Here is a 13037-nt window from a genome sequence, read left to right as displayed (position 1 = left end):
CTCTAAGTCCGGTTGATATAGGGATGGTAGGAAAGTCTCGGATAAATCGACGTTGGCATCAGCAATCTTTTTCGACATGCTCCTAGTCACTGTGCAGGCAGGATACACTTCAGAATCTATGGGCAGGTCCTCAGCAGCAGCAGGCCTGCTCGTTAGCTGAACTGCTGGATAAACATCTCCACCTGCAAAAGGTCATTACCGAGTAAGACATCAACATTGTCTGTCGGTAGTTCGGAACGTACCCCTATTTTGACTGGTCCAGATACCAAGTTGCATTTCAGAACTATTTTATGCAAAGGCACGGCCTCAGTCCCCTTTCCAGTACCCTTAATAATATTCACTTCTCCAGTCTCCATCTCAGCACCGAACTCCAAAACACTCTTTAATTTTAGTGACTGAAAAGTTCCTGTATCCCTCCAGATTCTCAGTGGAGCCGGGGTTGGCCGCTCCTTTACAGACACAAGCCCATGTGAAATAAATCTCGCGAGTCCTTCTTGAACTCGATCTGACCCCTCGTTCTCCAGTGGTATTTCAACCGGCTGGACACAAGCAGTTGGGGTTGTAGCCTTTCCTTTTCCCTATTATCTCTTTTTTGAGTGAAACACCTAGACGCCATGTGACTGGGTTTCCCACAATGGAAACACATTAAACCAGGGAACTTTCCTCCCAACTGCTTCTCTTCCTCCTTACCTTTTTCGCTAGTCCCCGGATTATTTTCTGGCTTAGCCGGTGGGCTATCTCTGTTATCCCCGTTACCCTTTGATAGCTCTTGCTCGGGAAAAACTTTACCTTGTGGGTTAAAGCATACTTGTCTGCTAAGTTAGCAGATTTTGACAGGGTTTTTAGCCTCTTATTCAGGTATGTCCTTATGTTGTCAGGGACACAATTTTTAAATTCTTCAATATCAACTCCTTCAATTTGCCAACATCCTCACCCGCCTCTTCCGAAGCGCACCAACGATCAAAGTACACACATTTCTCATGGGCAAACTCCACAAACGTTTGGTTCCAATGCTTCCTCAAATCTCTGAACTTTTGTTGATACGCCTCCAGAACCAACTCATAAGCCTTAAGTATAGCACCTTTCCTTCATCACCACTACCTGGCGCTTGATCCTGTCGCTGCCATTTCTCTCTCGCTCTCTCTCTTTCTGCCTCTTCTCTCTCTATTTTAAGTCTGTCCAGCTTCATTTGTTCCATTCGCAACTGGAGCTCCTCTTTACCTAACGGAAATGTCTTTAACTCCTCCTCACTAAATTGCTTCGCAGAAATATAGTGCTCGACTATTATCCTTCAGAGTTCCAGCTTTGTCATACCCTTCTTTGCCTTAAGTTCCAATGCATCAACAACTTCTTACAATTCATCCTTTTTGCCTTTCTTTAAGCCCGCGGGGTCTGGCATTGCCAGAAAACCCTCAACATCCATTTCTGCTGTTTTTCCACACAACCAAATCAAAAGGGATTGACCCTAATCAATTCAAACAAGCCCCCAACCAATTTCTTCATATCCCGGACGCAGGCCCCAATTTTGTCCTGTACCCCGTGACGGGTTAAAGAACCAGCAGAAATGGAAAACTCTGTGGAGTCTGGTATTACTGTTAACTAATAGTGTTTATTAGTAACTACGTAATACAGTAATATAAATGGAGATATATCAAACAGGTTAGCAATGATTTTATATATATTATATATAAAAATAAATAGAAAAACCAAGCTTTTCAAGTCTAGGGGTAAATGGATACAGTCTTACGATGAAGAAAGCTCAGTTCGGTTTGTGGTATTAAGTTGAGTTGGAGAGAGAGAGAGAGGTGTGTGTAGGTCTTCAGGTGAGCTGGTGCTGTCGATCTTCCCGTTGTCCTCTGAAATCCTTTTTAAAGTCACCGACTGTGACCAAAGGCGACCGTTGTTCTGTGGTGGAATTATCAACCTAGGCAAAGGTTGCACACACAAATAACTCTCCACCGGTCACACCTTTTCACACTGCGAGAGCCACCGATCGATCCTCCAAAACCCACCTTCCTGTGGGCACAACAAAGCTCATCTAGTGTCCGAAACCGTGTGTGTCTGGGTCAGCGGACCTGGTATTTATCCCCACATGCTGGTCACCTGCTGTCCATCAACCTGCTTTGCCCTCCTCTCTCTTGAAGAGTTTTACAAGCAGGCAAGTGTCCTTGTGGAAAGGTAAACAGGCTTGTAGAGAAACCATAACATCAATCTTTCGAGCAGTCTCTGTCTCTGTCTCTCTCATTGCGTTGGACTCCTCCCTCTCTCTTAATAGCAGCACAGTTCATAGGGTCAATTCTGGACCCCGTCACAGTCTGAAGGCCGAGAGGTGGCCTGCATTGGGGTTGGAGGCCTGTCTGTCAATGTGATATTTATCTCTGAAACAATTGTAGTAAATGTTTTCTGAATCTCCCTCTGGGAGTTCATGTTCAAAGTTACTCCCAAAAGTTAGGTGATCAAAATTGGATGCAACATTCTAGTTGTAGCTGAACAATGTGTAATAGATGTTCAAGGTAACTCCCCTGCTTTTGGACTTGAGACCAGAATCTGTAAATACCAGAATCCCTTAAATGTGTTGAAAGAGGGTGGGGCAAAAAATTCTAGAAAAATATTAGAAATCTGAAATAACAGAGTTGGGCAAGATAGACAGGCGATGGATTACCTGTGGACCCTAAGAAGCTGGTCGTGGAGACTGTGTGCATAGTTAGGTTGGAGGTTGTGAAGGGGGGTTTCTGGAGATGAGTTCAGTGACAGTCGCTCTTGGCTTCAGCCTGATTCTGGTCCCCCGCCCGCTTTCAAATTTTCATTTCCTGTTGCTTATACTGGGGAATTTCCTTTGCCCGTTTCCACCCTTCCCTGACCTTTGCATCTTTCATCTGATTCCTCCTTTCTCTTGTATTCCAAAGGACTGATTAGTGGCCAGTATCTTCGACAAACCCATTGGCTCCTACAGCTTTTCCTGTCTACACTTCCAACCCTCCTCTTTCTGCAAGTCCATTCCTTTGCCCCTGTTTTTGAGCTCCCACAGAAATGCACCTGATGGATTATATCTTTTAATTACTCCCTTACTTAATAGCTAACAAGGTCTGTCCACAGCTGGAATAAGGTTCCCCTCATTCTCATCCAGATAGTTTCCAGTCTTTACAATTTCCCTTCCTGTCCTGCCGTGTATTCTGAGGAGACAATTCTTTCTGGGAAGCTCTGTTTTGCTCAGTTAGCAGCAGTACCAAGCCTGGTGTTCCCAATCATTGGGAATTGTATCTCCTGCCTTTCTGACCTTCTTCCCCCCCCCCCCCCCCCCAAAAACTGCTTTGCCATCCAAGATCCCAAAATCCGTTAAAGGTGGACCAGTGGTTATCTGCACTCTTTACAAGTTTGGTATTCCGAAAGTAGTCTCTGTTATTTGAAAAATACCAATATAAATGACTGTGAAACACTTTAGTTCAGATGTTAAGTCTGGCCACTTCTGGTCACCACACCAAGTGAAGGATGTGGTAGCACTAGAGAGGTTGCAGAGATCCATGGGAACTTTGTTAGATCTTGAGTTATGGATTAAGACTGCCTCTGGGGTTTATATCAGAACAGAGGGAGTTTCAACTTGTATTAAAATTAAGAGACCTTAATGATAAGTGTATTAAGTGGACCCATGGCCCTTTGTAGAGAAGTCAGTGAGTAAGGAGCGTAGGTTTAAATAGTTTAGTAAAAGGATCAGTGAGGCCTCCAAGAGAGAACAACCTTGTCTTGAGGTTTGGAGGCTTGCGTGCCTCAATGACCCAGAGAGCTGTGTTGGCAGGAGTCAGGGCCTTATGCTTTGGTACAGTCACCAAAACCAAACAGGTCAAAGAGTAAAGACCAGACGAAGAGTGGTTTGCTGGTCCTCCAGGTTTGGGGGTTCAGCTCAGGGCTAACAATCCTGACCAGTAAATCAAAACTGTTACGGAAACAGCAAGGAAGAATTCTGCACCTGAGTGCGATGGTATTCCCGAGTCTCCACCCGGGAATTGCATGCTGCCGGATACGGGGGACCTTTACTGCTGCTGTAAATGCTGGCAGCTTTAACGGACAGCAGAGGAAGATAAGGGGGAGCTGAAGTTACTCACTGTGAGTGCTGGACTATGGAGCCCGCTGACTGAAGATCCCTGGATGACCCTTAAAATCCTGTAGGTCAGTGGTACAGAAGCTGGATACGGACATCATTTTTCAGTTGGTGTGGACACTGGGCTGATTGACCTGTGTCTGCCATAAATTTCCATGATTTCTGAGGTCTATCCAATACATCACAGCTTTCTGGATTCAACATCAAGTTCAACAGTTTTGAATAGTAAACCTACTGGAAATGTGCACGTTCTGTTTCCGTGCTCATCATCTTATAACGTGATTTATCATATTACACAAATGCAATTTATCAAATTGTGTTTTGTATTTTCCTTCCTCACTTTCTCTCATCTCTCAATTTTAAAATCTGAAGGTGATTGCTGTCTTCACACATGCTGCTGAACGTGCGTGGTTATTTTCCTTCACAGCCATAATTGCTTCCGTGTTTTGTGTACTTCCAAAGTGAATTTTTGAATTGCAGGGCTGCAGTGAAAATACTTGAGTGTGGGTGATTTGAATAAAGACATTGCACAAATGGTGAATTGGCATACGTGTGACTTTGGCTTTATGTAATTGTACCAATATGTGTGCATCAAGAGTCAGCTGATCTGTTGGATGTAGTCGTGTTGAAGTACTAATAAAACATAGTTAACAAATCATAGATGTGCTGCTGTATCTCATCTGTTCCTCGATGCTGCATAGCTGAACATTCGGATGGCACTGGGGATTTGATGTGCAATCAATATATCAGAATAATTTGTCCTTGTGTGTGCCAGAGTTAGCTATTATGAATCACTGATGAATGTAAAGTTCTTAAATCAAACACTACTCTAAATTCAGCATGTAGAGTGGTATTTCTGAATATTACAGTGCAATTCTGAGACTCAAGAAATGTATAGAATTTTATAGTTAACCTTTATCACAATGATGTAAAGCATTTTATCTTAACTGCAAGATGTAATTTAGATTGCATTGGAGCTCATTGAACTTTGTCTCTGAAAATATTCTAGGTTAGTAAAGCAAAGACTACAGGTTCTAAGAACACGAATAAGAATTGCTGGAGATAATCAGATTATTTCTCTTGATAGATGCTACTAAGGTTGATGTTTACATTTACATTATTATTATATTGTAATTTTCCCTTTACTGTGCCTGTTGTCTTATTAATTATTGTACTGTCTTGCACTGTTTTGTGCACTTTATGTCGTTCCATGTAGGTCTGAAGTCTAATGTGGTTTTGTGTTGTTTCACGTAGCACCAGAGTCCTGGAGGAACGTTGTTTCATTTTTACTGTGTATTGTACCGGCGGTTGTGGTTGAAATTACAATAAAAGCGACTTGACTTGACTTGAACTAGAACAGTGAGTAAATAAGTTCATTTTAAGTTGCAGAGAAAGAAGAGGTGGAGAGAAGAAAGGGATGTCTGTGATAGGATGGAGACCAAGGCAGGCTGGGCAGTGGAGCTGCTGTTGCTGCTGTGCAGGAGAAGGTGTTGAAGGCCTGTGAATCCCAACTGACCTGTGTGAGAGAGATGTAACTGGGTGACGAATGAGGACAGTGGAGTATAGGAAACAGTGAGGGTCAATATTCTTATTGATCTAAAATTAAAGAATTCTTATAATGATCAGTAGATGGGGCAGCTTCTGTGGGGGTGAGCAAGAGAATCAGTTACTGTTACGTGGCACAACCTGAAATGACTTTTTGACAGAAATGATAAATAACGAGGACATGAGATAATGAGAGAGTCCTTTAAAAGCGAGATAACTGATTGTGGAAATATTTCAATGATGGGGCAAGTAAGTGTAGTTTTCCCCTTTTGTTCAAGAGCCTGATGATTGAGGGGTTGTAACTATTCTTGAACCTGGTGGTGCAAGTCCTGAGGCTCTTGTACCTTCTACCTGATGGGAGCAGTGAGAGGAGCACAGGAGCTAAATGGTTACAGCGGGGCGGGGTGGAAATGGGACAGTGATGGGGAGTCGTAATCTCCAGTACAGCACTGTGAAATAGGACATGAAGGTGGAAAATGCTGAAAGCATTCAGCAGGTCAACAGCTTGTGTAGGGGGAAAAAGAAGCAAAAAAAAAAGTTTTTGGGCACAAGACCTTTATAGGAAAACAAGCACACAGATCGACACTCCTCCAACCCCAGGACAAGCATCTGGCCCAGTAGATTCATGGATCCACAGGCAACAGACTGTGAGTTCTGAAAATTCTGTAGATTTGGAATAGCTTCAACAATTAACCAAAACCTTTTAATAAAACTTCCAAAACCTTATTTAACAATATTTTTATTCAGAAAAAAAAAACAAGATTTACAGAGTGTAACACAAAACTTACAAAAACTTACAAAACCTGATTTAGGCAACAAGCAGAAAAACAAGTCATCTTTTTATGTTGGCTGATGTATTTTGCCAAAAGTCACAAGGTCATTTGACTAGTAAGTTAATGTTCTATTTCAGAATCTAGATGTGTAGTGATTAAAAGGCACGTTATTATGAATTCACTGCACTATGATAAACTGTTGTTTGATACTGTTTTTCCCTTCACAGAAAAACGGATGAATAAAATCAAGAATTGATTTAAATTCAATATAACAGTAATGATACCCATATCATTTATTTGATACTGTCAGGGCTGAGAGGACAGTTGAAAGGGAGTCTTGCTGTTTAAAATAAGTTTTAAGTCACAACGAGGGCGGTGGGAGGGATGGATAGTTAGAAGGGGTAAGAGTGTGGATAGAGAGAGACTACGGTTCAGTGAAATAGGATGATGTGGGCATTTAGAGGATGGTCATGCTTTTGTGTGATGTTAATAGCAGGTCTGTGGCATGTGTTCAGCAGCTCAGGCTATACTAATGGAGAGAGAAAAATGCAGGTAAAAAGACTTCTTAGATGTCGGTAGAGACTGCAGTGTGTTGATATATTTAGCAATGTATTCTATTAGTAGAATTAACAGATGCACCCATCACACCGGACATGTAACAGAATAGAATACTTGTCCTGACTACCTTGTTCAAACAGGCATAGATTTTGTCTCACCCATCTTTTTTTCTATATTCTCTAATTTTATTAATAACTTTTTAAAAATCTGAAGGTCTCTGATCCTAAATATTAATCTTGTTCCCTTCTCCACAATTGCTATGTGATAGCCTTTTCTGTTTTGGGATTTCCAGCAACTGTAGATTTTCTAGTTGTTCATTTGATGTAGGGGTGGATCCTATTGCCCTGGGAGTGGCAGCCATTCAGTTATTGTGGTTTCACTTCTCTGAGGCTCAGAGGAGCATCACTCAGGAAGTAATGTCATCCTATGCTTCCGCACACAATGCCTTATGACACTGGAATTGCCTAATCAAATTTCCAGGGTGGTGCATTATATCTGATTATGTGAAATAGCCATTATCATGTTCCAGCCTGGAGGGAAATTGATTTCTCTTTCATCATGCTGACATAAAAAAGTACCATGTTCTATTTTAGATTTCATTACTGTTTGTCCCCGGAACTAAATCACAGAAACATAGAATGGTATCTGCAACAGTCAGATTTTTCAAACTTGGGTTCAATCGTCAACTGAACTCAACAACTTTGTTTATTCATGATCAAAATGGAGCAGCCCTGGTGCTTTGAGGCATCCAATTTTCCTTTAAAGAAGATGTTTGGAGCAGCATCAAACGTGAGTGATCTTAAACACAAGAGAGTCTGCAGATGCTGGAAATCCAAAGCAACACATAAAAAATGCTGGAGAAACTTAGCAGGCCAGGAAATGTCTATGGGAAAAATAAACAGTCAACGTTTTGGGCCGAGACCCTTCATCGAGACTCCTAATGAAGGGTCTTGGCCCAGAACGTCAACTATTTACTCTTTTCCATAGATGCTGACTGGCCTGCTGAGTTCCTCCAGCATTTCTTGAGTGATTTTAAAATTGCAATAGTGCATTAAGTGTGGGCAGAGATCAATTGACTTTAATATGTTCTATTTATTTAGGAATACATTAATTCATTGCTCAGGAGGTTTGAGAATAGGTAGACCAGGGATTCCATGTTCTTGTCTGAGGGAAATGTTTTTAATTGAGCTGTTAAGATTGTTTACATAAATAGACTGAGAGAAGGAATTAATAATTTAATCATGTACCTGGTGTAGACAAAGTACAAAGGAGCATAATTTTCAATAGATGGGTCATGAGAGAGTGAATAACTGCTGCAAGCTAACTTACACTGAATGTGAATGAAGGCTGTTGCGTATGCTGTCCTACCCTTGAGTGTCAGGAACTGAACATTTCAAAAGTCTTGCTGGAAATCTGAAACAAAAAGCAAAGTTGCGGGAAGTTTTTGGCAGGTTGAGCGGCTTCTGTGGAAAGAGAAGTACCCTGTGTTGCAGGTTCTCAGCACTGCACAGAATTGCCAATATTGGGGTGATGACTAAATACAAAATGGGTGTTGCTATTCAGATTTGGACAGAGTGGGATGCTGCTGATTAAGACCTTGGTTTCAAAATTCAAACCGGAGGTCTGTGGAAGTTTGATCACATGACTTCCCGCCTGCTGCTTCACCACCGTTGTCTAGTGAAACAGCCTGCCCCCACGATTTCCACTTCGATCTGCGCCCACCAACCCTCCACCTCCCTCCCTCCCCTCCCCTCCTCCTGCCACTGGTCACAAGCTTGCAATTACAGAGCACTCTCAGCAGCCCTGGTGTTTTGAACAGGTGGATCAGACAACGGCAGGAGTTTTGGTATGAATGTGATGGAGTTCAGGGTCGAGTTCTGAAGGTGACTGTCGCGGATGGGAGAAGGGCGCCGCGAAATAGCAAAAGAAAATTGAGCAAGCTGTCACTGTCATTGCGATTCTCTTCTGTTTCTGTGTTATTAACTTCCCTAAACCAATTCCTCCTTGATGACAGACATGAATTTTCACAGAAATGGGAAAATGCAGCGGACGCTTGTGCTAGCTGTGGTGTCTGTGGCTGGTTAAAGCAGGTGTAAAGTTCCCTCCCCCACCCCTGTTCACTCTCCCCTCGAGGGCTGGGACAGGAAGCAGGCTGACTTGTGTCTCTGTGCTTTTCGGTGATGTCATTGGCAATTCTGGTACATGGTAGGGCGGCTAATTTTGGATACCGGCAGTATCGGCAAGCCTGTTCAGATGCTTGCTGAACGGAGTTTGTTTTAAAAACGATGAGATACTGCTGCGCTTTGGCCAGAGGGTTGGAGCACGGCTGGAGAATGTTGGCCCGCTGCTACCGAGTCCGCTCCTCGAACTCCGGGAAGAGGTGAGTGGCAAAGCTGCCAGTGTTATCCCCTTTTAACGCTGGGAAGCCAGTTATATTGGTTGACCGAGAGCGCTGATGTGAATCTCGACGAGGTTGTCACCTCAGTGTCCCGTCTCCTGAGCCTTTTCCCAGCTAGTCTCTGCTGTAGGTGTATTTCCCAGCCTTTAGAATTGGTTATGGCCGAATTTCACTTCTGACATAGTTGTGAAGGTCCTTTTATTGGGAGTATATTGATTTCCAACATACTGCTGGGCCACTTTCATTAATGTGTGGTGTAATTTTTCATCTTTGATAGCGACCTGCGTCCATCGGCATTACACCTAACATTACACACTGACCCTTGTACACACAAACTGTACCCCAACAGAGGACTTGCTGGATTCCATTACAGTGAAGGGGAATTGTTAAAGGCGTGGAAAGTTTTTCTAAAGTTGTGAAGTATATCTGAATGAGTATGATGGCCTATAGTTGGTTGGGAAATAAAGGGTTGCTGTTCCGTAATCCTTACCCGGTCCTCATTCCCCTGTCCCAGTCTTCAACCCCTTTCCCCACTGAATCTCTTTAGTGACAGATTAACGTTTGATGGTTTGGATAAGAAAGAAAGTCAGCTAGAGAGCCAAACCATGAATCTGCCTCCACAATCCTCATAGCACTCATAATCATAGAGTCTAATAAACTAATTTGCCTATTCTTGGGAAAGTTGTGTCTAAGTTATCCTTGGGCTTTGTCACTCATTCCAGCAAGCCCGCGTGTATCATCCCTGCCTGTGAGCAGCCCTGGACGTGGCCCATTCTGTACTGAACCAGGTTTGCTGTTCTTTACGCCCCCTAGTACCTGCACCCACCTCCATTCCGGCATCCATTTGTCATATCCAGTGTTTTCTACTCATCAGTCCACTGTAAACAATATAATCTCCCCGCCCAGCTCTCCATTCTGCCCAGAAGTTATTCCCATCGTTGACGCATCACGATCGCAGCTGCTTTGTTGAGTACCTTTGCCCTTCCGCTGCAATGGTCTCCGATGTCCACCCATTTCACTTTGGCTCCCAGTTCCCATCCTGACCCGCGTGACCATGGCGGCCTGTGCTGCTGCGACGAGACCAAGCTCGGGTGGAAGGATCAACACCTCCTATTCCACCTGGGTAGCCTCCAACCTGATACATGAACACCAATTCCTCTAATTTCCAGTAATTGCTGCCCCACCCACCTCCTTTTCCATCCTACATTCTGGTTACCATCCTGCCCCTTCTTTTCTCCCCTGCCCATCACCTCCCTTCCTTCAGTTCCCTCCTTCCCTTTATTTCCTGGAGCCACTGTCTCCTATAGATTCCTTTCTTCATCCTTTTAGCTCTTCCATCGATCACCTGCCAGCTTGTACTTCTTCCCCTCCCGCCCCCCCCCCCTCCCCCCGTCTTATTCTGCCTTCTGACCCTTGTCAGACCCGATGAAGTGTCTCGGCCCAAACGTCAACTTGTTCTCCTACTTGGATGCTGCCTGACCTGCTGAATTCCTCCAGTATTTTGTGTAAAGTTTCCATTTTCTTTGACCTGTATTGTATCCTCATAATGCTGCCCTCTAACATAAAGTTCGCACTCCCATCCTAGATGCTTGCTTTTCCAACTTAAATTTCTTGTGCTTGTGTACCCACCTGGTCCTGCTGGCAGCTGTCTGGATCTCCTCCCCTAGATATCCTTCACTAAACTTACTCCCATTCTTGACCAGACACTTGGGCACTAATATAGCCTGAAACAGTGCCTGTTTATTCTTTTCCATAGATACTGCCCGCCTGCTGAGTTCCTCCAGCATTTTGTGTGTGTTTTGCTGCGGATTCCCCCCCCCCCCCCACGAGTTTCTCGTGATTATATTTCCTTTAGTCTGTCTTCCTTTCACAATCTGAAGTTGGGACTTTTTCAAAATGTTAAAGGCATTATAAACAAAGGAGTTTTAGTGCCAGCTCTCTGGCCCTTGGTAACTCTTGGCAGTGATGGTTCAGCTTACCCGTATTCCTTCCATTTTAGGATTATACAGCACGGAAATAGGCACTTCAACCCATTCGCTCATGCCATCCCTATTTTTCTACCTAACTAGGTCAAATTTGCCTGCTTTAGGCCCATAAACCTTCAAACTTTTCCTATCTTTGTACCTGACTGGGTGTGGGTACGACTGCAATGTTTAAAACACTTCTATCACCTCTTCTGGCAGCTTGTTCCATGTACCCATCACCCACTGTGTGGAAATATTCCCCGTCTGACAGCTTGTTCCATGTATCCATCACCCACTGTGAGGAAATATTCCCCGTCTGGCAGCTTGTTCCATGTACCCGTCACCCACTGTGTGGAAATATTCCCCGTCTGGCAGATTGTTCCATGTACCCATCACCCACTGTGTGGAAATATTCCCCGTCTGACAGCTTGTTCCATGTACCCGTCACCCACTGTGTGGAAATATTCCCCGTCTGGCAGCTTGTTCCATGTACCCATCACCCACAGTGTGGAAATATTCCCCGTCTGACAGCTTGTTCCATGTACCCATCACCCACAGTGTGGAAATATTCCCCATCTGGCAGATTGTTCCATGTACCCGTCACCCACTGTGTGGAAATATTCCCCGTCTGACAGCTTGTTCCATGTACCCATCACCCACTGTGTGGAAATATTCCCCGTCTGACAGCTTGTTCCATGTACCCATCACCCACTGTGTGGAAATATTCCCCGTCTGACAGCTTGTTCCATGTACCCGTCACCCACAGTGTGGAAATATTCCCCGTCTGACAGCTTGTTCCATGTACCCATCACCCACTGTGTGGAAATATTCCCCGTCTGGCAGATTGTTCCATGTACCCATCACCCACTGTGTGGAAATATTCCCCGTCTGACAGCTTGTTCCATGTACCCGTCACCCACTGTGTGGAAATATTCCCCGTCTGGCAGCTTGTTCCATGTACCCATCACCCACAGTGTGGAAATATTCCCCGTCTGACAGCTTGTTCCATGTACCCATCACCCACAGTGTGGAAATATTCCCCATCTGGCAGATTGTTCCATGTACCCGTCACCCACTGTGTGGAAATATTCCCCGTCTGACAGCTTGTTCCATGTACCCATCACCCACTGTGTGGAAATATTCCCCGTCTGACAGCTTGTTCCATGTACCCATCACCCACTGTGTGGAAATATTCCCCGTCTGACAGCCTGTTCCATGTACCCGTCACCCACAGTGTGGAAATATTCCCCGTCTGACAGCTTGTTCCATGTACCCGTCACCCACAGTGTGGAAATATTCCCCGTCTGACAGCTTGTTCCATGTACCCGTCACCCACAGTGTGGAAATATTCCCCGTCTGGCAGCTTGTTCCATGTACCCGTCACCCACAGTGTGGAAATATTCCCCGTCTGGCAGCTTGTTCCATGTACCCATCACCCACTGTGTGGAAATATTCCCCGTCTGACAGCTTGTTCCATGTACCCGTCACCCACAGTGTGGAAATATTCCCCGTCTGACAGCTTGTTCCATGTACCCGTCACCCACAATGTGGAAATATTCCCCGTCTGACAGCTTGTTCCATGTACCCATCACCCACTGTGTGGAAATATTCCCCGTCTGACAGCTTGTTCCATGTACCCATCACCCACTGTGTGGAAATATTCCCCATCTGACAGCTTGTTCCATGTACCCGTCACCCACTGT

At 44.4% G+C, this 13037-nt stretch overlaps 1 protein-coding gene across 3 annotated transcripts in view; it reads left to right on the top strand.

Moving 5' to 3' along the window:
* Nucleotides 1-13037, top strand: part of limk1a (LIM domain kinase 1a) — a 64432-nt gene that overhangs the window by 12771 nt on the left and 38624 nt on the right. Inside the window, exon 1 of one of the 3 annotated variants that reach the window (XM_059973112.1) lies at nt 8839-8855. The exons of 1 other annotated variant lie outside the window; for it this stretch is intronic. Coding sequence is in view for 1 of the 2 variants with exons in the window: in XM_059973110.1 (XP_059829093.1) it covers nt 9258-9352 (95 nt within the window). In the remaining variant the exon portion in view is untranslated. Of the gene's footprint in view, nt 1-8838; nt 8856-9105; nt 9353-13037 lie in introns of those variants that run through there. One more of the 3 variants, XM_059973110.1, reaches the window with a different exon arrangement.

This window comes from Hypanus sabinus, chromosome 6, assembly GCF_030144855.1.
Source record: "Hypanus sabinus isolate sHypSab1 chromosome 6, sHypSab1.hap1, whole genome shotgun sequence".
In the NCBI taxonomy this organism is placed as follows: Eukaryota; Metazoa; Chordata; class Chondrichthyes; order Myliobatiformes; family Dasyatidae; genus Hypanus; species Hypanus sabinus.
This window is presented reverse-complemented; position numbering and strand designations above follow the sequence as displayed.